This window comes from Labrus bergylta, chromosome 15 (assembly GCF_963930695.1).
Source record: "Labrus bergylta chromosome 15, fLabBer1.1, whole genome shotgun sequence".
Lineage (NCBI taxonomy): Eukaryota > Metazoa > Chordata > Actinopteri > Labriformes > Labridae > Labrus > Labrus bergylta.
Window position 1 is genome coordinate 28,073,152 of NC_089209.1, and position 27,557 is coordinate 28,100,708.

At 40.3% G+C, this 27,557-nt stretch overlaps 1 protein-coding gene and 1 long non-coding RNA gene across 6 annotated transcripts; one reads left to right on the plus strand and one right to left on the minus strand.

Annotated features, from left to right (window-relative positions):
* Window positions 1–688: 688 nt before the first annotated feature.
* Window positions 689–20,030, minus strand: LOC109994043 (gastrula zinc finger protein XlCGF57.1-like). 5 transcript variants are annotated; one of them, XR_010668763.1, is made up of 4 exons: window positions 19,689–20,014; window positions 19,222–19,459; window positions 19,038–19,081; window positions 18,231–18,847 (listed from the first exon to the last, which is right to left on the minus strand). XR_010668763.1 is itself a non-coding variant. In XM_065963786.1 (2 exons), the coding sequence occupies exons 1-2, from the start codon at window positions 19,768–19,770 to the stop codon at window positions 3,902–3,904; spliced, it is 1,722 nt and encodes a 573-aa protein (XP_065819858.1). In that variant the 5' UTR covers window positions 19,771–20,030; the 3' UTR covers window positions 689–3,901. The 5 variants fall into 5 exon arrangements, 1 of the variants encoding a protein (XP_065819858.1); XR_010668762.1 differs by having other exon boundaries at window positions 18,231–18,800; window positions 19,689–20,013; XR_010668761.1 differs by having other exon boundaries at window positions 19,031–19,081; window positions 19,689–20,013.
* Window positions 20,031–20,664: 634 nt separating this feature from the next.
* LOC136182725 (uncharacterized) lies at window positions 20,665–22,237 on the plus strand. Its single transcript, XR_010668766.1, has 2 exons — window positions 20,665–21,152; window positions 21,758–22,237. It is a non-coding gene; the product is annotated as an uncharacterized lncRNA (long non-coding RNA).
* The last annotated feature ends 5,320 nt before the right edge of the window (window positions 22,238–27,557 follow it).

The window sequence follows — 27,557 nt, forward strand, 5'->3', positions numbered from 1 at the left end:
AACCTCTCAATGACGTCAGGACCAGGAGCTCACTCAAAAGGAAAGAATACATACACAATTAAAAGGAAGAATAAAAGTGTATTTTTATATTATATATATATAAATGATATTGTTGTCTGCGACCTCTCTCCCCTACTCCCCCTTTCTTTGGCCCTCATCCCTTTCCTGATCAACTATATCACCATTATTTCAATCTGCTTCACTTTCTCTAACTGCCTTGTGTGTTGTCTGGTTAGCTAGCAGGTTATTTCTCTTATCACTAAATAAAGATACAAATAAAACATGGATGCCTCCAGGAGTATCTTTGTTTTCTTAGCTAATACCAGATGATAACCAGTGGAGATTCTATAGTCCAAACAGTGTTCATCACCTTTATGTTATCAATCATAGTTACCATCATCAGCATTTCAAGGAGACACTTCATCCTTCTCGTTTGCTCAAATGTTTTGCTTTCTTTTTTTTGCTCTCATATGGATGCTTCCTCTTCATTCTTCTGTGACTTCGGAAAACAAAGGTTTTCACAGGAATAATGCATGCAACGCTTAGCAGGGCAATGAGAATGAGTACTGTCAAATGCCGCCGCCAGGGGGCTCTCAATCAATACTATAATTACAAAAGATGACTTCGAGGCTAGCGGGGAATCATGGGAGTTATCTCTGCTTTTTGAGGTAATGTAAGAACTCTAAAAAACATGTATAACATATTTTAATGTAAACATTGTCATAAAATTATACATATTGTACATTTAAATTAGATTAAGAAAATAACTGGCAAACTGACAAATCAACAGGTAAGTAAAAAAAATAAATTCACAATTACCCCCACAATTATCGACTCAACGAGATGATGAGCGATCCAGATATGGGTCCATAACAAGAGTAAGATCCCCACCATTACTAGATTGGTCTGTGAGCAAGAACATGTTTATAAAATGAGGATGAGTCTGTATTCAGACACATTAACCAATGTCAAGGGTAAAGAGTATAACCCTACCACCTGCCTCTGTATCTGTGATCGTTTTATGGATGAAAAGTGTACCTTCTTTAGTAATATAACCGCACACATAACATGGTCATACCATGCTATGGTCCACACCTCAGCTTAATATATTCCTTCTTGTTTAGGTGAGTTTCTTAAGGGACGTGTTTTTAATATGCCTTACCACTCTTTACAGAGTGATTCAGGCCTGAAACATTCCATGTGATCAAACTGAGCCGTTTCCCCTTCTTCACTGGAGTTACATTATCCTGCATTATTTATTAAGCTAAACAAAAAGGCATAATAACCCCCAGAAGTGTGACAGAGTATGTGTACAGTATACAAGTCCTGACCCAAACATACAAAAACAAAAAAAATATATAGAAAGAACATTAGCCTGGATATGCATGTGAGTTATCAAGCTATCATTAGCTGCCTTCAGAATGTCACTAACTTTAAAGAGATCTGAATATTTAGCCCACACCAAGAGGTAAACAAAGGACTGGGAACAGAGTGGTTAAAGATGTAATCACTTTCAGTTCCAGTCAGCAGCAGCACCGTGCTCTCCATCCCGGTGTCCTCTGCATCGTTGTTTCTGCATGTACCAAAGTGAAACTCAGCTAACTCCTTAGCCTTCATTAGTCTGTAAAAACAGTCTCTTTGAAAGTCACCAAAGGGGCTAATAAAGTGTATCGTAACTCTCTGTTGAATGCTGCTCAGCGTTTGGCGACCTAAGGGGCTGAAGTCAGGGAAGACACGGATCCATCCGAATGTCGATTGTCTGGCAAATTTCCATCTTAGTGGATTGTAGGATTGTATTGTAATAGCTTCCAGAAAAGTAGCATCAGGCGATGGAGGACTTGTTTCAGGCAGGTCCGTTTCCCTTTGTTTCTTGTCCTTAGTAGATCCTCAAGTTGGACTTCATACTATCTTAGAATGTCAAACTATTAATACAGTTCTAAAAGGTATTTCAACATGCAGGAACTACTGGGGCAAACTCACTATTGAACCATCACCCCAGAACAGTCTTCAGTCTGTGGTTGTAAGTGTCTCTCTGGATCTGAGTCGCTCCTCAACAGTCCTCTCAGTCTGCCTGTTTAAAATAAGTGTTCATTTTTTGACACTTTGAAGCAGAGGTGGGACAAAGTCATTGTTTTACAAGTCAGTTTTTAGTCTCAAGCCTTTGGTCACAAGTCCCAAGTCAAGTCCTGACCTTTGAATTTCGACTCCCAGGCAAGTCATTATCTCTCTTCACCAAATGAAATGCCATTTTAACAGAGTAATAATCTGTTAGATTTATACAAACTATTATTGCCAGTAATATGATTTTATTTAGCCTACTTCTTAAAAGACAAAAACAACAACACTGTGGCTGACTGTTTGACTTATTTTTTTCTACATTCTGTTTTTTCTGTGTTTAACTGTTTCGATGGATCAGATCACGGATTTGGATCATTTCATTAGATTAGGTCAAGACAATGAGCATTAAGGAAAAATACATTTGCTAACCTTCATTTTTTTTTTTTTTTTTTAAAGGTAGTAGTGCCCAGTCCACCCCTGCTCCCCCTTTTTCAGTGTGTGGGCAGACGTTCCCAGACTACAGCAGGCTGTGAGATACATGACCTCTGTTAATGTTCTGATTGTTGATAAATGTAGACACGGTGAGAGAGAATGGAGACAAGTCGAAACTACAGCCTGAACAGATGACCTGAGTCCCCGAGCATGAAGACTACGGGTGCGTTCAAATTGTCATTTTTGTTTAGGAAGGTTCCTAACTGAGTGAAATGAAGCATTTAAGTGGCGGCCATGATAAGAGCCGTTCAAATTCCCTAAAAGCTAAGGAAAGGTGGGTCAATGCTTCCTTCATACCCTCCTTTAGCATAGGATACACTGGACCATCCTTAACCAAAGGAGATGAGATATACCGCCCCACAATTCCTTTCGGCCGCAACATTTAAAGCGAGTCGCGCATCCGACCGATCACGAACATTAACGACGATCGTAAAGTGACACAAATCATGTAAGGGATAAAAAGAAAAGAGACATTTTTATCCAGATGTTTTATTCAACATATTTGTGCAGTTGTACATTTGTATGCTTAAAACATTATGTAGGCCTATATCTTGCATAAATGTAACGATGAATTTCATACAATCATATTTATGTTGATGATTTATGAGTGGACAGGAAGGTGATGGGTTCACTTTTGTTACTTGTAGCCTGGTAGCCTATATTGCTTTTATTTCAATCCCAACCTTGTGTTGATTAGGATTATTTCACCGGCAAGAAGGCACAGGGGAATGTTTTTTAGATGATCTTTTAGTAGTCCATTTTCTGAACATTGTAGTTTCCCCACAGCAGACCAACGTCATTAACCTCCACCGGCCCATCACATTTAATTACTTCGCCTAGTGGAAATGTGGTCGGATTGTCAGAGCAACGCAATTGTCTTTCCTTAAATCCTTTATGAATTCTCCTAACATCTTTCCTTGACCTCATGACGTTTTCCCCGGGGTTAAGGTAAAGTGGATAGTGACGGGAGATAGGAGGGACAATTCGAACGCACCCTAGGTCCTTATGGATCATGGACTGTGTTGTGTTGTGCAAAAAGGAAACAGGTGCGCATGATGGCTGGCGTTCCGGTGTGTATGTTTATTAGCTCGCCCCTGCAACATGCAGACAGCAGAGGAGCAGCAGGTACACCAACACACTTTAAACGCAGCATATTTTCATGAAAATACTGAAAGACGTAGATCTTAATCCCACAATATTCTGTGCACAGTTGACTATATTTCCATTATCAGACTCCCTGATTCCAACTGTATCTTTTATAACCATTGAAAGTATTTTCTAGTCATTAGGCTCAAGTCCAAGTGAAGTCACAAGTCATTGGTGTTGAATTCCAAGTCGAGTTGTAATTCCTTCATGATTTTGTCAAATCAAGTCCAAAGTCATCAAATCTGTCACTCTGATTTGGAGACGGATCTTCAACACACTTGTGTTTTCTTAACTGAGAGCGCCAGAGGAAACTTTTTTCACACACACTGCAGCTGAAGGGTTTCTCACCTCTGTGGTGTGCCATGTGAAGTGTCAGATAAGAATTCAGGGTAAATCTTTTACTGCAAAGAAAGCAGCTGAAGGGTTTCTCTCCTGTGTGGACCAACATGTGTGAGTTCAGATGTGCTTTATAGTAAAACCTTTTACTGCAGAGAGAGCAGCCAAATGGTTTCTCTCCCACATGCGCAATCATGTGCGTGTTCATACTTCCTTTTCGATTGAACCTTTTACCGCAGTAGGAACAAGTGTAGGGTTTCTCCCCAGTGTGAATTTTCTCATGTGAGATGAGATGCTTTTTCTGTCGAAATCTGTTTCCACACTCAGAGCAGATGAAGGGTTTCTCTCCAGTGTGACCCAACATGTGTGTGGTTAGATGCCATTTCCGGTTAAATCTTTTATCACAAACAGAGCAGCTAAAGGGTTTCTCTCCTGTGTGAAGTCTCAGGTGTCTGGTCAGATCATGTTTCTTTTTGAATATTTTACCACACTCAGAACAGGTATGTGGTTTCTTATCAGTTTGTGATCTAATATTTTCAGTATTTAACCCTGACTGATGTTTTCTGGTCTCTTTCCAATCATCACTGTCATCAGTCTCAGCTTCTAAAGAGTCTTCAGTCTCGATATGGGTCTCTGGTTGTGTATGTCTCTTTGGATCTGAGTCCCCCTCTGTTTCTGCTTCCGTTTTCTCCTCAGTTTGGTTTTGAAGATGTGCATCCTGACCTCCAACACACTTGTGTCTTTTTAACTGATTGGGCCAAGAGAATCTTTGGGCACAAACAGAGCAGCCGTAGGGTTTCTCTCCTCTGTGATGTGCCATGTGAAGTGTCAGATTACACTTATGTTTAAATCTTTGACTGCAAACAGAGCAGCTGAAGGGCTTCTCTTCAGTATGAACTACCATGTGTCTGGTCAGACTGTCTTTAAGGTGAAATTTTTTTCCACACTCAGAGCAGCTGAATGGTTTCTCTCCTGTGTGAATTCTCATGTGTTGGATCAAACGACTTCTGACTTTAAATAATTTCCCACACTCGGAGCAACCATATGATTTCTTATAATTTCTCAAGTTTTCCACAGCGTTTAAACCTGACTGATGTTCTCTGGTCTCCTTCCAATCATCATCACTGTCGTCAGTCTCAGAAGAGCCTTCAATTTCGACCTCAATCTCTGGATGTAAACAGCTCTCTGGATCTGAGTCCCTCTCTGGTTCTGCTCCTCCACAGTCCTCTCCAACTCCTGTTTCCATCTGTTCAGTTTGTCTCTGATGAAGCTGTGACGACTGAGGTTTCTCTTCATCATCTTCACTCTTCACAGAGACAGGAGTGAAGGGGAACATGGTGGTATCAGCCTCCTTCAGTCCTTGAAGCTGTTCTTCCTCCTGACTGCTCCACAGTTCCTCATGTTCTTCTTTAATGTGTTGGGGCTTAGTGTCCTCCTGGTCCAGAATGTGGCTCCACTCCTGCTGCTCAGGTGGAAGCTCTTCTTTACCCACCAACAGCTGCTGGACATCTGCAGGACAAAGTGAACAAGAATGAAACATGTTATGGAAACAGCACAAAATGTTTAGGCAATTTTTATAAACTTTTAAGGAAGAGAAGAACAGGTCTGAATTCTCTATCCTCATTGGAGGAGGCCTGAGGTTAACCCACAGGCAGTCAAAGTCCTTAAAAGCAATCACTCCAGCATTGCTCATTCTCTTCAAGTGTTGTCTGCCGACACCAGAGGATTACCTCTCCAACAAGATGGACTCCGGCATACAAGACAAACCCTTTCCTCCTCTTGACTTACATAGGTTAAACTCCAGAGCTGAGGTTGCTCAGTCTAGGTAGCTCTTCACATGCTGAATTCAAGCATCAGAGGATTCAGCTGACTACTTCCACAGCATATTTTTAGGAGTTTTGGGCGCAATCAGATGCTATCAGGTTCGAGCAAAAAGAAGAGTTTCTTTCCTTTGATTTTTCGTAAGACGTCATTGAACTGAAGGAAGCCCACTGATCCCTGAATCCACAAGGACACAAAGACTCCTGCAACCAGTAGACCACAGAGCAGCGCTCTGGTCGAAGATCTGAATCCTGCTACCCTCCTCCTACATCTGCCACGAAGGAAACCTGCCTGAATCTGTTGATTTAACATTCAACGATCTAACCAACTTCACAACGATCACCAGGAGTTACCCCAAGTAAGAGCTTTGATCTGGGCAGAAATAGTTTCGGAAATAGTTATGTTTCTTTTATAACCACTGATAATTATGCATCAGTGTTGACGACATGTCATATTCTGTTTATTATCTGTTGTAAGCTACTGCATTTGTTTTATTGTAATGAACTGCTGTGTTCGCCTATGTATGTAATGCTATGCTAGTTTACCTTCAATTCAACGGCTCCACCATATTGCACTCACACACACACACACACACACACACACACACACACACACACACACACACACACACACACACACACACACACACACACACACACACACACACACACACACACACACACACACACACACACACACACACACACACACACACACACACACACACACACACACACACACACACACACACACACACACACACACACACACACACACACACACACACACACACACACTATTTGTTTGATTAAGTTCATTGATGTTGGATTGATGTTGCTTTGTTTAAATAAATTCTGTTATAATTTAAGAGAGCAGTTGGTTGTGATTACTGATGTATTAACATTGTGCAGTGTTTCCCCTACCATTATATCAGGGGGGCAACCCTTGAAGGTCAAGTTTTTTTTTTTTTGATTTTTTTTTTGGGGCTTTTTGTGCCTTTATTGTAGAGATAGGATAGTGGATACAGACGGAAATCAGGGAAAGAAGTCATTTAGGATACCTTTCCGATAGAAAAGGACAGCTGTCATTAAAAGTAACTCATGAACACCAAGATTCCTTCAAGTGTTTGTGTCGGCGTGTGTCCCCACCCCCCCACAAAGCTGTAAACCTAGGGGAAACAATTGCCTTCAATTTATTAAATACAGTTATTAATTATTAATATTATTAGTAATTAAGTAACTAATTTGACACTGATTTTAGTAATATTTTGGTTATTTTTCCTTGACTTCAGGGTGGTGCACCCGAGTCAATTAAATGTAGTTTAATAACATTGTTATTTATATGAATATATAATTAAATATAATTATTAATAATATAACCAAATTTGACTAGATAAAACCCCAACAGTCCCCACAACCAGCGCCTGATGCACAGCCACAGTCCGATGGTAGTGGCTGGGTGTAGGCCTGGGCTATATGACAAAAACAATTATCACGATAAAAAATGTAATAATCAGTCGATATCGATAATTATCAATCATTATTTCTTTCAAATTTAAAAGCTGATTTTTGGTCCCAAGTGAAAGTTGATGAAACCAGATGGTTAATTATTCTTTAATTATTCTTTATTGTCAGAACATAACAAATTATAATTAAACATTTCAGCATCATAAGCTCAGTGTATGGAGCTGGAAAACCCTGATAGACAGTTTGCTGCTGGGGAGTCACACTGAGGGTCCACAACATAGACGTTTATATTTGAATTACTGGGGAAACTTGTAGTGGCACTTGACACCAGCAAAGAACGAGCAGAGGAAGACGACGAGGAAAACTTGGGACAAAGAATGCAGATGAAGAGTACACAAGCACAAACGGGGGGGGGGGGGGGTTGGACCGAGGCTCAGTTTTGGTGAGCCTCTTTAGTAGTAGCAGCGCCGCACGAGTGGTCGCATGTTACAGCAGCTCCTGCCCGTAACAGGTTTTTTTTCCTTATTTTTTATTATTCTAGCTCTTTTTACTCTGCTTCTTTTTCGTTTGTTACTTCCATAATCCACTACAACAAGATGGACAAAACTCTTGTTGAGTTTGCGCTGGTATTTCTGCTGTTTTTCACTCTACTGTTTACATCTGGGACCACGGAGGTCTCGTGTAACAGTGACTCTATTGTTTACACCCGCGATCAGCTGTTAGCCCTCCGTAGCACTGCGAAGCTAACCGGCGAAAGACCCAATATTCCCCACGAGCTGAAGAGACGGAGACGGGATTGCCGTGCCAGGGTAAATTCTCCAGTGCTTTCAACACCATACAGCCATGCTTCTGAGGGACAAGCTGGAACACACAGGAGTCGACCTGCACCTCACATCCTGGCTCCTGGACTATCTGGCCAACCGGCCACAGTTGACCGGGTCATCTGCAGCACAGGGGCCCCACAGGGGACCGTCTTGGCTCCCTTCCTTTTCACCCTGTAAACTGCAGACTTCTCCCATAAGACACCTAACTGTCACCTGCAGAAGTTCTCTGATGACTCTGTCATTGTCGGCCTCATCACTGATGGGGACGAGGGGGAGTACAGAGAACTCAACCTGGACTTTGTGGACTGGTGCCAGCGGAACTGCCTCCAAATCAACACGGGTAAAACCAAAGAGCTGGTGGTGGACTTCTGCAGGCGCAGACCAACTTCTCCCACACCGGTGAACATCCAGGGAAAGGACAATGACATTCTTATAAGTACCTGGGTGTTCACCTGAACAATAAGCTGGACTGGACTGTTAACACCCAAGCTCTCTACAAGAAAGGCCAGAGCAGACTTCATCTGCTGAGGAGACTCAGGTCCTTCGGTGTGCAGGGAGCACTCCTGAGGACTTTTATGACTCTGGTGGCATCAGCCATCCTTTACAGAGTCGTCTGCTGGAGCAGCAGCACTACGGCTGCAGACAGGAACAGACTTAACACACTGGTGAAGAAGGCCAGCTCTGTCCTGGGCTGCCCCCTGGACCCTGTTGAGGTGGTGGGAGACAGAAGGATGATGGCAAAGCTGTCATCTCTGATGGAGAATGTTTCCCACCCCCTGCATGGTACTGTAACAGCTCTGGGCAGCTCCTTCAGCGGCAGGCTTCGCCACCCCCGGTGTCTGAAGGAGAGATACCGCAGGTCCTTCCTGCTGCAGTCCGACTGTTCAACCAAGCCTGCTCCCAGTAGATCACAAAACACACACACACAACTGGACAATTCACTCTGACATTGTGCAATAATAATAATGTTATATTAATGTTATATTATGTTTACCAAATCCACTTTGTGCAATAACATTTTACACTTTATGTACACTGTGTGCATGTCTGTGTTACATGGAATATTTCGGACTACATTTTTGTCAAAACTGCAGCTCAGCTGATCTATTTTTTCAAATTCTATATTTTGGTATCTATTTTTTTGTACATTCTTAATTTTTCTTTTTTATTTAAATTGTACTTTGTTTGCAATCTTTGCTGCTGTAACAATGTAAATTTCCCCATTGTGGGATAAATAAAGGATTATCTTATCTTAAAGCCAAAAGGGGCTAACTTGGTTTACAATGGACAAAACAGGACTGGGCTGTGAAATAGTAGGATCACTTGGTCCAGAAAAAACAAAAGGCATGAAACTGGCAAAGGAATGGTAATTAGTCTCAGTGACATTAAAAAAACAACAGAGGGCCTTAAGCAGTCTCTCCAGGATTTTGTGGACTTTTTGGGGGGTTGTTGCGGCCTAAAATGCCTGATTTCACGGCAGCTTTTCAAGAAAAAATTGCAATGCATGTTGCGATGTTTTTAGACTTTTTTTGCAATTAAATTGCGGCAGGAAGCGAAAATTGCAAAAGCCAGTTGTGTTTTTTTTTTATGTAAAAAAATCAAGACTTTTTATTCTTAAACTATTTTCTTACACACACTTTGACGTGATTGAGTGATGCCTAGATTTTTAACCTGAGCAGAGGCATTAGCTCTCTCTCTTTCTCTTAGTTAATTATTGTGATCACGACCTGGAGGAAAAAGGCTTAAGGAAAAAGGTTTTGACACAGGAAGACAAAGGCGCATATCACACCATCAAACATTCTGGACAAGGCAAAGGAGGACACATTCACAGATACATTAATCAGTATCAAATCAGACTAAGTGCAAACAAATGACTTTTTGTACAGCTTGTGTGGGCGTGTAGAGGGCCGAACATGGGGCTAATCTACGCGTGCACATTTCCAGGTGGATCGTGATTTATAAAGGGAACATAGCGTGCAGGTGTGCGTACGAACGGTTTTAAAAATCTGAATTATTTTTGGCACACATACATTTTTAGTATGGATTCTACACACTGTTTTATAAATGAGACCCCAGCTTACGGCTTTGAGCATGAAATAGACTGGAAGTGAATGTATTGTACATGAGGATTCCACTCCACTCAAACGCGGCATGTTTCAACATACAACACATTTCATTTGATAAAAAGAAATTGATGATGCAACCGGCTTGAATAAAAAGAGCATTAACTGTGTATTTGAGACTAAAGTTGCCGGAGATGGAGTCACCTGAGAATATATTTTTTTGAACTCGATGACTTTAGCGCAGAGGGCATTGTGTGCAAGCTGCTGGCTTCTTTAGAGCTTGCTTCATTAAACAAGGATTTTCTCTCTCTGTGACGGGGCGTCTGTCACGCTGGGGCGCAAGAGCAGAGTGGTACACAGACTGCAGACACTTTTCCCAAACATCACAGTATGGCTCTGCACACCGGCTTGAGCTCCCAGTTGTTGTATTGACAGAAATGGGAGCTATGAATCATTTTCAAATCCTCATGGATAAGTTGTATGCAGATGTGCTGTACGCCTTGTGCTCTCCCACCTCAAAGACATCACAGACCCTCTCCTGAACCCCCTGCAGTTCGCCTACAGAGCCAACAGGTCTGTGGATGATGCTGTCAACCTGGCCCTCCACCTCATCCTAAAGCATCTGGACTCAGCAGGAATCTACGCCAGGATCCTGTTTGTGGATGTCAGCTCTGCTTTCAACACAATAATCCCGGCTCTGCTCCAGGACAAGCTCTCCCCGCTGAACGTGTCCACATCACCATTGTTGGGGTTGTATCAAGTCAACTTTGGTTATATTCTTTAATAATTATACTTAATTATTAATAATATAAATAAAATATCATTAAACTATGTTTAATCTCGTTTTGGGGCACCAACCTGTAATCAGGTAAATATAACCAAAATATCACTCAAATCAGTCTCAAATTAGTTATTTAATTACTAATATTATTAATAATGAATAACTATATTTAATAAATTGAAGGCGTGAAATCCGTACACAAAGCCTTCGCACCCAGCTTATATCACAATGTAAATACACCAGTAACCACAAACAACTGCTCTCTTAAATTATAACAGAATTTATTTAAACAAAGCAACATCAATCCAAAATCAATGAACTTAATTAAACAAATAACTATCATAAACTAATCTAAGCAACAAACATTATCAAGCAAAGGCTTGTGGAAGGGGTGTGAATGTAGGTGTAGGTGTAGGTGTGTGTGTGTGTGTGTGTGTGTGTGTGTGTGTGTGTGTGTGTGTGTGTGTGTGTGTGTGTGTGTGTGTGTGTGTGTGTGTGTGGGAGAGAGAGAGAGAGAGGGGGAAGAATAAAGGGGGGAAGATGGCTTCGTACCCACGTGGTCGTTCACGATGGCGCAAACCTAACAAGGACCTGGGTGCGTGAGTGTGTGGATGAAAGGGAGAGAGAAGGGGGGGGAAGATTACTTTGTCCCACGTGGTCGCCCTTCCGATGGCGCACACCTAACAAAGGCCTAAACGTGGCCTTAATGTCTAAAAGAGACCGAGTTCAACCCTACACGATCTGTGTCTCTGAGGCGTCTGGATAGCCGCGAGTGTATAGATCCCTGTGCGTAATGGCGCGGTGGTGGAGTTGGTCTCCAGATGTACGTTTACACAAGAATATGTGTGTGTGTGTGTGTATGTTCGTAGAAGAGGAAATAAAAGAGGATAAAAGAGAATAAAAGAGAAATGCGTGCCTGAAGAGGCCGGATCACAGTCCGACTCCCGCGCCACAACTCGGAGTAATTCCCTTCATTCACAGAAACAAACCAATAGCCGAATTCAAGTTAATACGGCTTACACTGGCCTTTCTGATCAGAAGAGTAATACCCGGTTATAACGTTGTTACGCTAAACACATATAGGACGCAGCGGTCCGAAACAACAAGAGTTTTAAACAGTTAAAACTCAGGACGCAGCGGTCCAACAAAGATAAAAATTACAGTTTCTGCTTCGATCAACACTCTCTAAAGCTAATTCTGCCCAGACCTAATTAAGCCTCACTTGTGAATCGCTTTGTCCGCGATTGGTGAAAGGAAAAGAGGAGACCTGGATGCGGCAGGTTCGGGAAACGTAAATGACGGCACTTCCATACTGAATGAATCAGACGAAGTAGGAACAAATAGCTGCCTACTGTGCGCGCCTACTGAATAGTAGTTACTAAACAGTATACAGCACTGATAGTAGGTACTGCCTACTGCCAGATTGAGTAGGTACTTGGCAATTTGGATACAGCCCAGGACCCTGAGGCGTGCAGGTAAGATTGTGGCCGACCCCTCTCACCCCGCACATGGACTGTTTGAGACTCTCCCCTCTGGTAAGACGCTGTGGTCCATCAAGACCAAAACCTCTCACCACAAGAACAGTTTCTTCCCCTCTGCTGTCAGCCTGATGAACAATGTCCCTGCCCCCCACCCCCCTCCTCCAACATTACCCAGACTCTCATCACCCCCAGTCAGAGAACATTAAAAGGCTGAACCTGTTTTTATGCATAACATTAACGCCCACTGGACTTTTAATACTGCACCGTAAGTACATTGTGTTTTTAGATTTTTTGTACTCGTGTGTATACACACACACACATATATATATATATATATGTATTACTTTTATTTGATTCGATTCAAGTTCTTGCTATTTTTACTTTACTTCCTTTGTTAACTGTTTTGCATCAAAACACCAAGACACATTCCTTGAATCTGTAAATGTACTTGGCAATAATAAAGGATTCTAATCAAACCAAATGGAGCTTAAAGAATGTGCTGACAGTTTGGACATTCAGTTTTGTAAAATCATCCGGATTCTGGACAACAGAGGGGTAGCGTCCGGCTTCAGATCGGTGGAAGCTGAAAAGTCACCTTGCCCTTTATAAACATTTTACACAGGCAGCAAGGAGTTACAGTGGCCTGGCCAAGCACACAGACACAAACACCGAGTACGTTATTTAGAAGAGTTCAGCAGCTGTACATAACAGTTGTAATTAACATTATTCAAACAAGCAATGAGAAGCTTCACTTTTGATAGGAGCAAGGCACCTGAATCAGTGCATTAACAAGAGGGAAGTTCTCTTGGTTTTGGTGCGTCTTATCTCAAAACAGAAGTTTTCTTATGTTGCACGGAGCCGTGAGCCTCGAACGCGTCTACACTCACTTGGATTGCTGAAGGACACAGAACTGCCCAAGACCCAAGGAGTATAGAAAGAAAGAAAGAGAGAAAAGGAGGTCAAGGGGTCAATAGCTGTTCTGTGGGATGTGTTAGCACTCATTGTTCTCTGCTGTGTAGTGTTGATCATTAATTAGAAGAATGACGATTGTGATTATGAAGTTAATTCACCAGGGAAATAAATATAATAGTATTCCCCAGACAGAGACGTGACGTAGACGTGTTGTATGCTGGTGGTTTAATGCTTTTGGAGTCGTAATATTTTAGTATTTAAACGCACAGTATGTAAATTCCACTGCCAGGGGGCTCTCAATCAAAACAATGACGTAGAAGCTGGCGGGGAATCATGGGAGTTCTCTCTGCTCCCCGCTGAACGAACTCGGACTAGACCGTAGTCAAGCTGAACGGATGAAACAGACCTGAGGACGAGAATATGTTAAGTAACAATGAATCCAGGTATAATTTACATCAGGGACCGATAGGACATTTTTGGATCCGATATAAAGGAGAAACCAAACCGATACTGATTTATATCGGCCGATCTCTTTTTGAGATCCATCTTTGATCTTAAGAGATAAATAGATATACTCACATGTTTGCATTGATCCCACAAACACAGTTATCAAAAACTTGTGGCAAAGATAATGAAGACAAGATTTATTTGAAGTTGAACAAAGCTTTTATTGGCCAGAATAACAACAGAGCACTGAAACACTAAACTTTATTTAGAAATTAAAAAATAACAAGCTATATAACAATATCAAACTTAAGTTGAAAGTATCAAATAGAAAATGCTGCTTTCCTTCATGAAGTAGTCCCGCACTGTACTTCTTCCACCCTCAGCCATCTGAAAAATAAAAACATAAAAAACAGTTAAACAAAATGTTGTAATTCTATGCTATTGATTATTGCAATTTTCTTTAATTATTCAAGCTAAACTTAATTGGAATCATACAATAGAAAAGATATTAGATATATTGTTCTGGCAGGCCGTAAACCAACGATCTTGAGGAGCCTAAGAGAGCTCAAGAACTCTCACCACTACTCTTTCTCCTGAGCTGCAGGTATAGAGAAGTGATTCCCCTAAACTTAGCATTCCTTCAGCTGAGCAGAGCCGGCTAATTATTAGCTCCATGAGCGACACATGGGTACGGTTATAGAATAATTATTTTGAAGAGGAGAATGACATAGTGAGTGTGTATTTACTTCATTAACCAGGAAGGTTTTGTACAAACTTGAATACGTACCATCACCACTCGACTCAGACTCATCTGTGATCCTCATGTAGTGGGTAGTAGTAGTAGTATATCCCAGCATGCTTTGCTGGACTTCAATTTTGTTTTTCATGTTTCAGATGCAATCAATTAATTCACAATGTAACTGGAATTCATGTTATTGTTGTTCTGTTAGAAAAAGATGGTTTAGTTTTGTGCTTATCTAAAGGCAACCGTCAGTCAAAGGTATGTTCACTTCGTTCAGGTCAACTGTGGTCTATCCTTCAAGTCAATACCTGCGTGTGCATTTGTAGCTGAGCAATATTTGGATGGTCACCCTGCTGGCCATAGGCAGGATTTGGGCGGGCAGACGGACGCCGACACAGAAAAGTATCATTAAAAGACTTCTTTCCCTGATTTCCGACTCTATCCTATCTCTACAATAAAAGGCACAAAAAGCCCAAAAATAAATCTAAAAAAAAAAATGTAATTAACTTGACCTTCAAGAGGGGCGGGGGGTGCCATGGGGGGGTGGGCCGCCCCCCTAATATAATGGTAGGGGTAACACTGAACACATAAACTAAATTGAAATGGTGTATGACTGGCAAACATACTCCACATCATTGGTGCTTATCGACTGTAGTGATGTGAAAAGCAGTACAGTGTACTGAATCGGTAGAATCAGTTCAGTAAAAAGATTTGTTCAAAAGATTTGTTCACTGAATCGTTCAGTACTTCTCTGCAGCTCTGACTGCGAATCAGAACTTAATAAACTGAAACACGGCCGAACGTTTAGTTCTGCTCGCGATCGTACTGACAACGGCCGGTGGTGAATAATAAGCCAATGGGCTGAGAATTAAGTTGGATAAATAAGCCGTTTGCAAACTGACAGCAGCTATAAAAAGCTCAGTTCAGAACACAAATCCAATCACTGACCAATGCCTCAGAGGCTCCAGCACCAGGGGAGAGGGAGAGGCCGGAGCGACTCACTCTACTTGGCACGCCACTTACAGTCTAGAGAGAGAGACACGAGACGGGAGACAGGAGAGAGGAGAGAGAGACACGAGACAGGAGAGAGAGACACGAGACAGGAGTGAGAGACACGAGACAGGAGTGAGAGACACGAGACGGGAGAGAGAGACACGAGACAGGAGAGAGGAGAGAGAGACACGAGACAGGAGAGGAGAGCTCAACTGAAGTTGAGAAATGAAATACTCTTTTCAGTCGGTGATTCGGTTCAGTTCGCTCAACCATAAGATTCGATCTTTTCAAAGAATCGTTCATGTCACTAATCGGCTGTAATTTAGCCGATAGTCACGTTTTATGCTCATGTCAGACGATTTAATTGGCGAAACGATACATCGGTCGGGCGCTAATTTCCATGATGTTTTTATCACAGCTTTCAGTAGCAGCTCACGCTTCCTTATGCGATGGTCTTTAGCGTGACATCCAGTGTTTCCATGGCAACGATTAACATTCTGTCTTTCGTGGCAGCCGCCATGACAAGCCCCGACCTGTTACAAATCTAAAATGAAATATTTGTCAGGCTATGATAACGACTGGAAATGTGAGTAATCAACAAAAATATATATAACAGGTTTAGTCCATTTTTAATAGATATTAAATGTTAATGTATATTTATAAATATGTTTGTATGTGTATATATATTTATGAATGGATGTTTTTATATTTGTAAAATGTAAAGTTTGTAATTATCATTAATTTTACTGAAAACCCAAGGGATGTTCGGGGGGGGGACATACTGCTACTACAAAAAAGGAAAGGAGGGACAGTGTCGTCCCCACAACCACGCCCCTGCTCTGATCTCCGACCTCAGCGGGGAGGAAATGTGGACAACAGGAACATGAAGAATACAAAGGAGAAATTTTTCCTGCATATTAACCCATATCCTCTTTTGTAAAGTGTCTCCAGATAACACTTATGAACTGGGGCTATACAAATAATAATGATTGATTGAGTTCAGGTGCGGTTGTGGCGGTTGCCTTTGAAAGGAAGGTGTTAACCCAGGAGACCAGTGTTACACACAACATGCTGCTGTTATTGAAGTTAGGAGGAGACAATAAAAGAAGACATAAAGAGCGCTCCTCTCCATAATGCTCTCATCTCCTCCCTCTAAAGCTGCTGCTGCTACTCTGTAGGACGCTTTGATTGGGGCACCTCACCAATAAAATACTATTTTATATTTTATAAGCAGTTTGCCACCACACTGCACTTTTACTCTCCAAAGGCATATGAGTATGTGCGTAACAACTTTAACAAAGCTTTACCACACAGTCACACCATCCACACAGCTGATCCAGGATTTACTGTAGCATCTTTTACAGCACTAAAAGGTCATGTACAGGCCAACAGAGAGAAGGGAAAAGAAACAATCTGTGCTCTCAAATAACAAAGCAGTCTCAAATCTTTTTGAGGAATTACAGCTAAAAAAAATTCTACTTTGCATACAGTACATCCTCTGATAAATAAAGTGAAGTACTTTGATTGTATTTCTGGTGGTGTTCCTGTAGGTGACTATGATGCAGCCAGACTGAAGCAGCAGGTTGTGAAGGTGGACGCCATCATCTTGTCTTTGCAGTGCTGATTCTGAAGAGAACGCCTTCACATAGGACTGAAAGGTAAAATGATCTCTCATATGATTGGACCGTGTTATTGTAACCGCTATCGGCATCAAAGTAATTTTAGTAACAATTTATAATCCTTCCTAAAATGTAAGGAAGACTAGCAGAAGATTTTAACAGCCTCTATGGTTCTGCAAGAAGTTCATGTTTAAATTGTTCTTCTTTCTGTCTACCAGGAAATCAATGCCCAAAGGAAACAGCAGTCCAGACTCTGATTCCAGCTCCGGTGAGGTTCAGCACACAAATTGGCTGTCTGATTATATGAGAATATTTAACATTAGTTTAATTTATCAGGCTGGCCCATGTGATGACAGTTTACAAGAATCTTCAATAGAAAGTGGCAGGAACACTTTTGTCTTCAAACATAAATTCATAAAGCTGATCATATTATTGGATTCATCATCAATATCGTCTTATTATATATTTTGTTTTTCCTCTTAAATAGCTCTGAACCTGAAGTTTAGCAGAACCTGAGGACAGATCTGATTTCAGGTCTGAAGCATAAACATCACAGTAAAATTCATTATACTTTACATTTAACTCCATGATTGTTTTTCTTTATTACAGAAGATGCCCTCAGATTCAGATCCATCAGCAACCCCTGACAACATGGAGGACTTGTCCCCTGAGCGTTTCCTGTTCTCTCTCGATGGTCTTCTTCTCTCAGTTATTAACTCTTGAAAACAGCAGCACAAAATGCCAGACTGTTTGACAAGTCTGTGATTGAATAAATGGAAATATAATCTCATGCGTATCTTGCTATGCTTATTGGCTTTAAATGTGTAATATTAAATAAGTTTGAAGGCCATTTATCTCAGACGAGCCCAGCTGTGACAAGCTGAGCTCGTCTGTTAGCTTTGCTGTTGTCTTAGCTGTTGTTGGTCAAGAAGAAATGAAGGTCAGTTCAAGGCATTTTCAAATGTGAGCTATAAACTTTATTTTTTAAATTAAATTATTTTACTGTGACCAACACGTTGTCGTGCTCCAGTTAATCAGAGACAGTCATATCAGATTTATAAAAAGTTTATTTAAACATTTTATGAAAATAAATCTTCAATAAACAACCCCTGGCTTCATTCCATGTGGAAAATAAGTAAGGGAGACCATCAGGTCCAATTGCTGGGACATAGGAGAAAATATAAAAAATAATTTAACAAAGAAATCCCAACAAAAATGAAATAAAGTACAGAGATCCTAGATGATTGTTTGACTGTTAAAATATGATGGAAAAGCAAATCCAACACAACCCTCCAGCATCTGGCCTTTCAAACACAGGGTAACATCATGTTAAGAAAAATAAATTAAATATTGACCTGGATCTCTGTGTTTTATCTGAGGATGACTATGGTAGCCTTCTCACTGTTCACTGTCACAAAGCACCAGACTCTGTCCACCTTCTTCAGACGTCGATCAGCTCCTCTGGGTGATGGCAGAGAGGACTCTTCATCTGGGAGAGCTGCTGGTGTAAGGTCATTTCTACCACAGTGGATGAGCAGGGCATCTGGCACAGCTCTTAGTCCAAGCACAGGTGAAAAAAGGAGGAGGTTCCTTCAAACTAAGCGACCCCAGCCTGACCTCTGTAACAGGTGTGAAGATGAAGGTTGAAATGAGTCATTTTTAGTTTCTGTTGATTGTAAAATGGAAAAGAAAACATCACCTTTCTATTTAACATTTAGCTGGTGTATGACTCAGTGTGATTTTTATTTTAGAAGACTGTATTGTTAACAATAGCTTGTTTTTACAATCCTCTTATGAAACTTCAAAACAATCACAGGATATAAACTTTTAACAGATGATTTTAACTTACACTTCACCTCTGTGGAAGATGTCAGACCAGCTGCTTTTATCTCTTCTTTGCCTAAATGAAGACACAAAAAACAATTGATTTACTGTTTATTTAAATATATTAGAAAAGCAGACATGAATCACATTGCAAACTATCAGTTTAACAGTGTGTTTAAATATTAGACTTTGAATACGGTGGTTTGTTGTACTTACACATTTCTTCATCGTAGACCGGCAGAGCGGTTTCGGCGTAGCTGGGCTGCGTAAGTCATCAGGGCAGTACACTAAGTGGGCGGGGCGTGTTACCAGGGCTCCTGCCCTCGGACCCTACTGCGCAGACTCTGGCTCCAAATGACGTCAAAATCGCAAGATGGAAGCGCCCCTAAGCGGCGTATTTTGGCTTCAAGAACGTTAAGTGGGAACAGCTACAGTGCGCGCCCATTGGTTTGTACTAAATGAGGAAACAGCCAAAACAGCAAACAACTGATTGTCACTGATAATGTGAAGCTCCATCAGACATTATAATTATAATCCTTCCACAACATCCACTAAAGAGTCTTCAAGTAAAGTCAATGATGTTGTTAGCAGGAGCTAGCTGCGGCTAACACTGTGCTGTGTGCGTCTGTTAGCTAAAGGCTATGAGCAGGAAACACGTTTCCAACAGTGAAAAGAAAACCTACCTGCTCTCTGCAGCTTGATTTCAGGTGTTAAAGTCACATCCATCTTTTCCTGTGTCGGTGGAGCTCCTCTTCGTATCCACATGTTGTTGTTTCTGATATATCTCTGATAACCGCAGCGAGCAGCCGCCGTCTGAATAAATCTTTAAGATCCTGAAACCCGTCAGAGTCAAAGAAGGAGAACTCAACTCAACGCTGAAGTATTTTCTAACATTACTCTGATATCCTACAACGTTAGCACACACACACACGCAATGCTAACTGTGCTCGAACGGGGAAGGCCTTCAAACCCGGAAACTACAAACTTTACATCCGCTATACTTCTTCTTCGTTCTGTTTAATGGAGGCTGAAAACTAGCGTTTGAGGCGCATTACCGCCACCTACTATACTAGTGTGGAGGATCAGAATACGTATTACAGTAGCGGGACAAAATATATAATATTAATAATAATTTATAATTAATAATATTTTCATAATTTCAATTCAGTTTGAGCCATTCTTTCTGCTTCATCATTATTTAATACCGCTGCTTCCTGTCCAGTGTTTTATTACTGGATACATTCTTTATTTTCACCTTTATAATCATTCCACATGCATTACTTAGACGAGTTGATCTGCACATTTTTATGGAGGACTAAAAGTGCCAAAATGAAATATATAAATATATAATTAATTAAATCATATGTGTCATCAATTATTTAATATTGGAAATAAATCAACAAATATATAAATAAATATATAATTATTTAATTAATTAAATGCATGTTATTAAATAATTAAATAATTATTTAAATGTGTCATTAATTATTTAAAATTGGTAATATATAAATAAATAATTTATGAAACACATAATTAATTAATGAAATGTTTACTTAATTGTTTAAAATGTTAATTCATTTAATGTAAAACGACATTTAATTATTTTACTATTTATTTAATTATTTCACTATTTACTTTGTCATTTCATGGTCCCTACACCAGCAGTGCATCATGAAATCATTTAATCTGTCACTGCTGCTCGTCAAAGTTTCTAACATCTGATTGGTTACTCAGCAAAGCAAGTCATGACAGATCGATCCCAGATAATGGATTGAAGCAGTGAATGCACTCCGATACGTTAGGTGGCAGTGTTCATCCGTATATTCGTTTCGGTACGCTCTTCATTTGTCGCCGAAAAAATTGTTGCTGATGATACACGTGAAGACCATAGACTGTAAATATTACTGGACGAACCCTGACCCGTCTGTTACATAGGCAGAAAATGAGTCCAATCGACGGCCGCATCCATATTGGATTTGCAGTCTCAACCTAACTTCGGATCAACCTAGCTACAGCAGTAAGGCGGGACCGGCGGGACTTAACTCCGCCCATTCAGCTCGACGTCAGCAGTCCACTTCACAGCATATCTAACAGCTAGGCTGCTATCATCAACTATTCCTGCTCATCCTGAGAAAACTCTATAAACAGTAAGTTAACATTTAACTTTTCTACAACACAGTTAAAACGAATTATATTCAACACAAATATTTAATTAAAGTCTTAAAACTACACTTTTTTAAATATACAATCATGGTTATTAGTTATTTGTCAGAGCAGTTAGACTTTGTCGTTGTTAGCAGAGAAATACATTAACAAAGTTTTATCCATAAACTGTAAATAAATATGAGACATCCAGAAGAAATCAATATTACAAAGCATACAGTTCATGTTACTGTTGTGACAAAAAGAGGAATGTCTGTGTTTTATATTTACTGATGTCAACAGTGATGAGGTGAACATGACAATTTAAAAATAATTATTTAGTATTAATTATAAGACATTTGTTTTCTATTGAACCTGTGAAGTCATGGAGTCTGTGGACAGTGTCAGCTTCACACCAAAAACTTTAAGTATTAGAAAAAATAGTATTTAAGACTGGCATCTATTATGATGAGTTGCAGCTACCTTGTTCAATATTATTCCTGCAGATGTGTCTCATAACAAAAAAACAGCCTGAGCTGTCACATGTAGTTAACTGTACATTTTGTGTTGTCTGAGGCATTAATTGAACACCTTTGTATTTCTCCTATAGACACAGTGTGGATTATTGGTGACTGGTCCGTCGAGGTGCCCAGAGAGCTGCAGAGACAGAGGAAGAAACCTGAGCCTCAACAACATCTGTATTTGTTGGTTCTTCTGGGGTGGACTTCAGTTGCTTCTCTTCAACAGCTCGCTGTGAGGGAGGTCTCCCCCGGATGGCCTGAGTGATGTCACCCACAGGCTGAGAGCTGAGGCGGGTTTTAAGAATCTTGACAAACCGTTACACCGCGCCCACCTGTCAAGCTGGTCAGCTACACGCCTTATTGTGAATAACTCTTATCCTTCATCAAATCAAAACTGATGAGTCATCAAAACATTCCCCCCCCGTACAGTGTGTGTCCATCGAGACATGAGCTAATCACACCTATTTGTTTGTTTTGTACCAAGCTGTAAACATGTTCATCTCTGCTGTAAAAACAGACTTTTTTTAATGTTGTTTTTCAGATTAAATAAATATTTCTATATAAATGCACTCCTTTGTCTCTACTTATGAGTATACATTTCAGATTAATGCTCAACTCAATAGCTTAGGGAAGGAAGTCTACTTTTACACAACTTCTTATTCTTTTGATAAATACTAATGTAGTTCATTTCTGAAAGTGGGATGGAACAGAGTCATTGCAAAATGATGACCTTAAACACAGCCCCATTCTTAAATCAAGATACGTGGAGAGTAAATAAGATCAATAACTTGTGAATAAAAACACAGTTAAAAATGATTTAGAAATGTAGTCTTCCCTGATCAATATCACATAATATCAACTTCTCCCATCTAAACTGGACAAAGGGTTTTAAAATGGGAAGAAAATAGTTTGATTGCAAGTTGTTTGGAGGAGATCTAGTTTTATTTGAACAGCATGAATACAGTCTTCCAAGGTGCAAACCCTCCTCCTCCTCCTGAAGCTTGTGGAGCTCCTTCATGTACTGCTGTCTTATCTGCTGGCCATCTTCTCTCAGCAGATCTTTGACTGTTGAAAAGTCATTCAGAAGAAGCTCGAGCATGTGACATGGATCCAGGAGAACATGGACTTTTAGTGAACGGTCTTCAGGATGACAAAGAAAGAGAGAAAATATCAGTTATTCATTAAATCATTTTTTTGTTCTCATCTATTTTTCTGTATTCATCTGTGTGTAAGAGCACATTTATAAATTCAACAGTGTACTACCCAGACAACAAAGGTCCAGTATTCAGGTAATCAACATCTATTCAAAGTTAAGACGATAAACATTATTGTAATCATGCTGTTTTCAGCTCTCTCACTCACACAATGATATTCCACATCAAATTATCTCAGATTTTGTGTGAGGAAAAATTCAGCAATTTATTGTGGATAGTACTTCATCTTAACATGAAACAAATATAACCTGAATGATTTAAATCATTAACAGGTCCCAACTCTCTGTGCTTTAGTACAGAACATACAGTAACTCATTTATTATTAACATGAGCTCAGTACATGGCTGTATTCTTCAAACTATTTCTTATACTTTATATCTATGTGCTTTAAATCTTATTTTCATTCCACATGTTATTTATATTTTATATTTCTACTGCTATATTCTGTGTATGAGTTCAGTGAAAATTAATATGGTTATTAATATAGTTCTTAATGGTTACAGATGCTCTTACAAAGTGAAGTTTTTTTTATTTGTTAACAGTTTGCTCAAATCTTAAGACACTACATCAACCATGTAACTTTAATGTCATCCTCTATAACCTACACAGCACATTAGGTTCAGTTCAGTTTATGTTACTGACGGATAATTACTACACAAAGTTTGTTTTTTAATGTCCACATTTACGTGGAGTAAAACATTCATCATAACGTCAGATAACCACCGAGCTGAACCTTTAGCTTCTAACATCACACTAACTCACTATTTTCAACAACAACATCTTAACAAACATTTCTAAACCATTGACCGTAAATAATGTAAATAATGTAAATAATGTAAATAATGTAAATAATGTAAATAATGAGCTACACAGTTAGCCGACTGGTTTACAAGCTAACGCTAAACAAGCTAGGTCCGTAAATATAAACACATGAGTAAGCAGTAAATATAACACTACTATATCACTTACCGAAAACAACTGAAGCATCAACTTGTTGGATGGTCTGTTAACCGCACAGCAAGCCGTGTATGTTGTCAGATATGTGTTAAACAAACTCTCCAAACGAAGTAAGAAAGAGGAGAAATCAGACGGATCAAGATGTTAGCCTCCTGACCTGCTGACCTCCTGACCTCCTGACCTGACAGACAGATGCAGCGCGCAGAGCTGTCAGTCAAATCTGACACAACCAAATATGGGCATAGTCGTTTTCCTTAATAGAATAAAATCCGATGAGTTATAAAAAAATTCACCCCCCCCACAGTGTGAGGAGAAGGGGCCGTCAACTTCTCAGATATATCTCGTTTTTTGAACCAGGCTGTAAACATGTTGATTCCTGTGGTAAAAACGGGCTTTTTTGGCTGTGGGCTTATGGCACTTCCGGCGCTTCTGCAGCCAGCCTCAAGAGGAACCTCGAGGAACTGCAGTTTTTTGTACTTCCGCATAGGCTTCATTTTTCGAGACCGGAGGTTGCCCCTTGGTGAAGACGGATCAATCACCTCACCATTGGTGCAAAGTGTTAGGTGCAGGATGTCCAAAACCTCTCCAGAGCTGCTAAGAGAAGCAGCTAATTTGATTGAAGAAGCTCTGAGGAGAACTCCACCGGCAGCACAGGTACAGCAGATACCTGTCGCTACACCACGTACACCTGTTCAAGGTAGGTAAGGATAGCCAGATGTGCTTCTAAACGAAGCTAGCTAGTCGGCAGAATGCTGTTAGCATGTCAGCAGCCCTTAAGTTGGAGTATTATCAGTTATTTCTTTTTAGTTGTTGTTTGCTTTCTTTATTACATTTATCAGTGACATTCGTTGAAATTACCCTAAGCAGGGATTTGCGGATGTTTTAGCTGAGTGGCGATCATGGGAGCTGTAACATTTTCTCTGTGTTGCAGCCGAAGTAGCAAGGCTCTTTGCTCCATACAACAACAACAACAACAACAACAACAACAACAACAACAACGGCGGCGGCGCCAGGAGACGGCCAGCACGGAGCCAAGTCATCCGAAGAAGCTACACACACACTTTCTGTTGTTTGGCTGACAACAAGGCTGATAAAGTTCCAACATTCAGCTTAAAGCAGACCTTCTTGCTTCAGGTCTTGGAGAACAAAGGTGATCTTTTCAGGTGCGTCTGAAACAAGAAATTTGGCAAAACACTGAGTCCTGACATTAGTAGGAGTTGTATTTTTGATTTCATTTTATCACCATTTGTGTTCACCTATTTTACATATTAGGCTCAAACTTTAATTACATGATTTTCTTGGTGTGTATTTGTTATCACAGCTTAGCTTTTGGTATTTGAGTTAATGTGCATTATGTATATTTACAGGAAATGACAACGATCCCATGGTTGTAACAATTAAACTGATGAAGGTGTTTCCAAAGCTGCAAGAAGGGGGAGGCTTTGAGTTTCTAAAAATTGCAGGATCTACTCGCAGTCGAAATCTTGGACTTCTTCAATGTCCCAGCACAGGATACACCCTTACCTATCTAAAAGATCCATCTACAACAATTGGACAGGCTACAATTGACATACGCCCACTTCAACAGGACTTACCCATTGATTCAGTATGGAAATTTACACTGTCACCATTTGATACATAGTTCAAATAAATTGCACTGTGGAGTTTTAATCAATACTTAACAGATTTGTTGTTCTTAGGAAAGCTCGGGACATGCCTCTGGTCCAGCCATCTCATGTATCACTTGTCAGAAGGAGGTTCCCTTCTCTGAAATGAAACTGCACCGAGCTAACTGTGATGGGTATGCACTTGTTAAAGATATATAAGAATTACATATTCATTTTTCATTAAGAAATGTCTTTTTAGTTTTTGTGCACACAGATGAGAGGAAATGACTGTAACATTTTCTGAACTTCAAGGACCCCCATGCAGGAAACACATAGAGAAGGAGAGGGAGACCGTGGTGAGGAAAATGATAGAGAGCCACCCACTGACAGGGACAGCGTTCCAGTGAGGCCTGAAACATCTGTCGAGAGTGAAGTAGAACCAGTAGTGATTGAAAGTGAGAAGATTGATCTTAAAGAACTTGACAATGGTTTGCGTCATCACAGTAGGAATGCTATGATATTGTGCATAATTAGAACTCAGTCAATAGAAGAATAACACCTTTTAACCATAATAGATAACGACTATAAGACATGCCATTATCACTGCTGTTTTATAGAACCTTAGAAACACTTCCTCATACAGTTCAACAGAACACATTGACACAGACTCCACATCTAAGTGAAGCTTGGTTGACTTAAAACAGCAAATAAGCATCATTCTGATGAAAGTGAAGTAGAAATGGACTTTCCTAGTATCTATTAAAAGGCTGTTGGATTCTGTTACATTTTTCAGGTGTTCCTCCTTTTCTGTTGATTGGGTGAGTTTATCTGCATTTAACATGCGAAGTAGTTAATTTTTTTTTTGTTCTTGTCTAGACTGGAAGATTATTAAAGAACCAACTCTGGCTGCCCAAGTTTTCAAAGATAATCTACTAAGTGAACATGCAACCGGGAAGCCTCTTAAACTGAAAATGGATGTAAGGGAGAGTGAGGAGGACAGGGAACGGACACTTCTCTCATTCTATAAACAGCAACAGGAATGGGCATGTCCACTTCATTGTACCCTTGATGGTTAGTAGAATAATATAAATATATCCTGTTACATTAATATCAATTATGTGTCTTATATGGAATGGTATTAGTGGTTTACTGGTCCCATCAGGTAATTTGGCTGATATTAATCATTATATGATAATCTGCATTGGCTGTTCATGCTGTCTGCATAACAGTTCATGTGTTTGTCCTTCCTTCCTAAAACTTGTCAAGCACCTATAGCCTTGTTACAGCTTGTTTCCAGTGTGTTATTAACAGTATACAGTATTCTTTAAAAATTCAGAATGAATCTTGGTAAATGTGCTACTATTCAGGTTAATGTCATGCATTTTAAAAGTTAATTGTTTGATTTTAAGCCCTGCTCTGTTGGTACTTACAGGAGGAGTGGGCCAAACTCTGCTATTTGAAGGTGAGCCTGACCATCTCGTTCCAGCTGCATCAGAGGTGCTTATTGAGAGCAACCTCTTCCCGGTTGCAGGAAGGATGATAGCCCACTCCTTTTTGCATGATGGCCCCAATGTCACCGGATTAAGTCCTGCTGTTATTCATGTACTGTTCAATGGGGACCCTGAAATGGCAACAATTGTTGTCGAGGACTGTCCTGATCTGAACATCAGGAGTATTATAACAATGGTATGTAACACACAAACAAAAAAACCTTTGCCTTGCAAAAAGTTGGTACCTCTGCTCCTGATCATGAATTCTGCTACATCTGAATTCTGAATTCTATCAGACCATACCCTTGACGGCAGCCCGTACTGCTGAACGGCATTGATAAAGCTCTGTAGGACAGTGCTAGCCCTGTTATTGCCAGCCACATTCAGGTAGACCACCAGTCGACTGAATCCGTCCACCCCACCATGGACAACAAATCTCCACCTGTCAGACAGTTTTGAACACAAAAAAGCTTTAATGTGATAATTTCTCTGGACATCTATAGAAAGTTGCATTGTTTATCAACTAATATCACTGATACCTTACAAGCTTGTGGTGACCATCTATGTGCCATGAAGAGTTTGGGCCAGGAACAGAATACTGCCGTCGTTTTATTACATGCA

Bases quoted from the DNA above. Each gene is read 5' to 3' on its own strand.
- LOC109994043 (XM_065963786.1), bottom strand. From the start codon at position 19,770: ATGTGGATACGAAGAGGAGCTCCACCGACACAGGAAAAGATGGATGTG. The intron at 5,542-19,688 runs GTAGGTTTTCTT...TTTGTCCTGCAG, and splicing joins AATCAAGCTGCAGAGAGCAG to ATGTCCAGCAGCTGTTGGTG.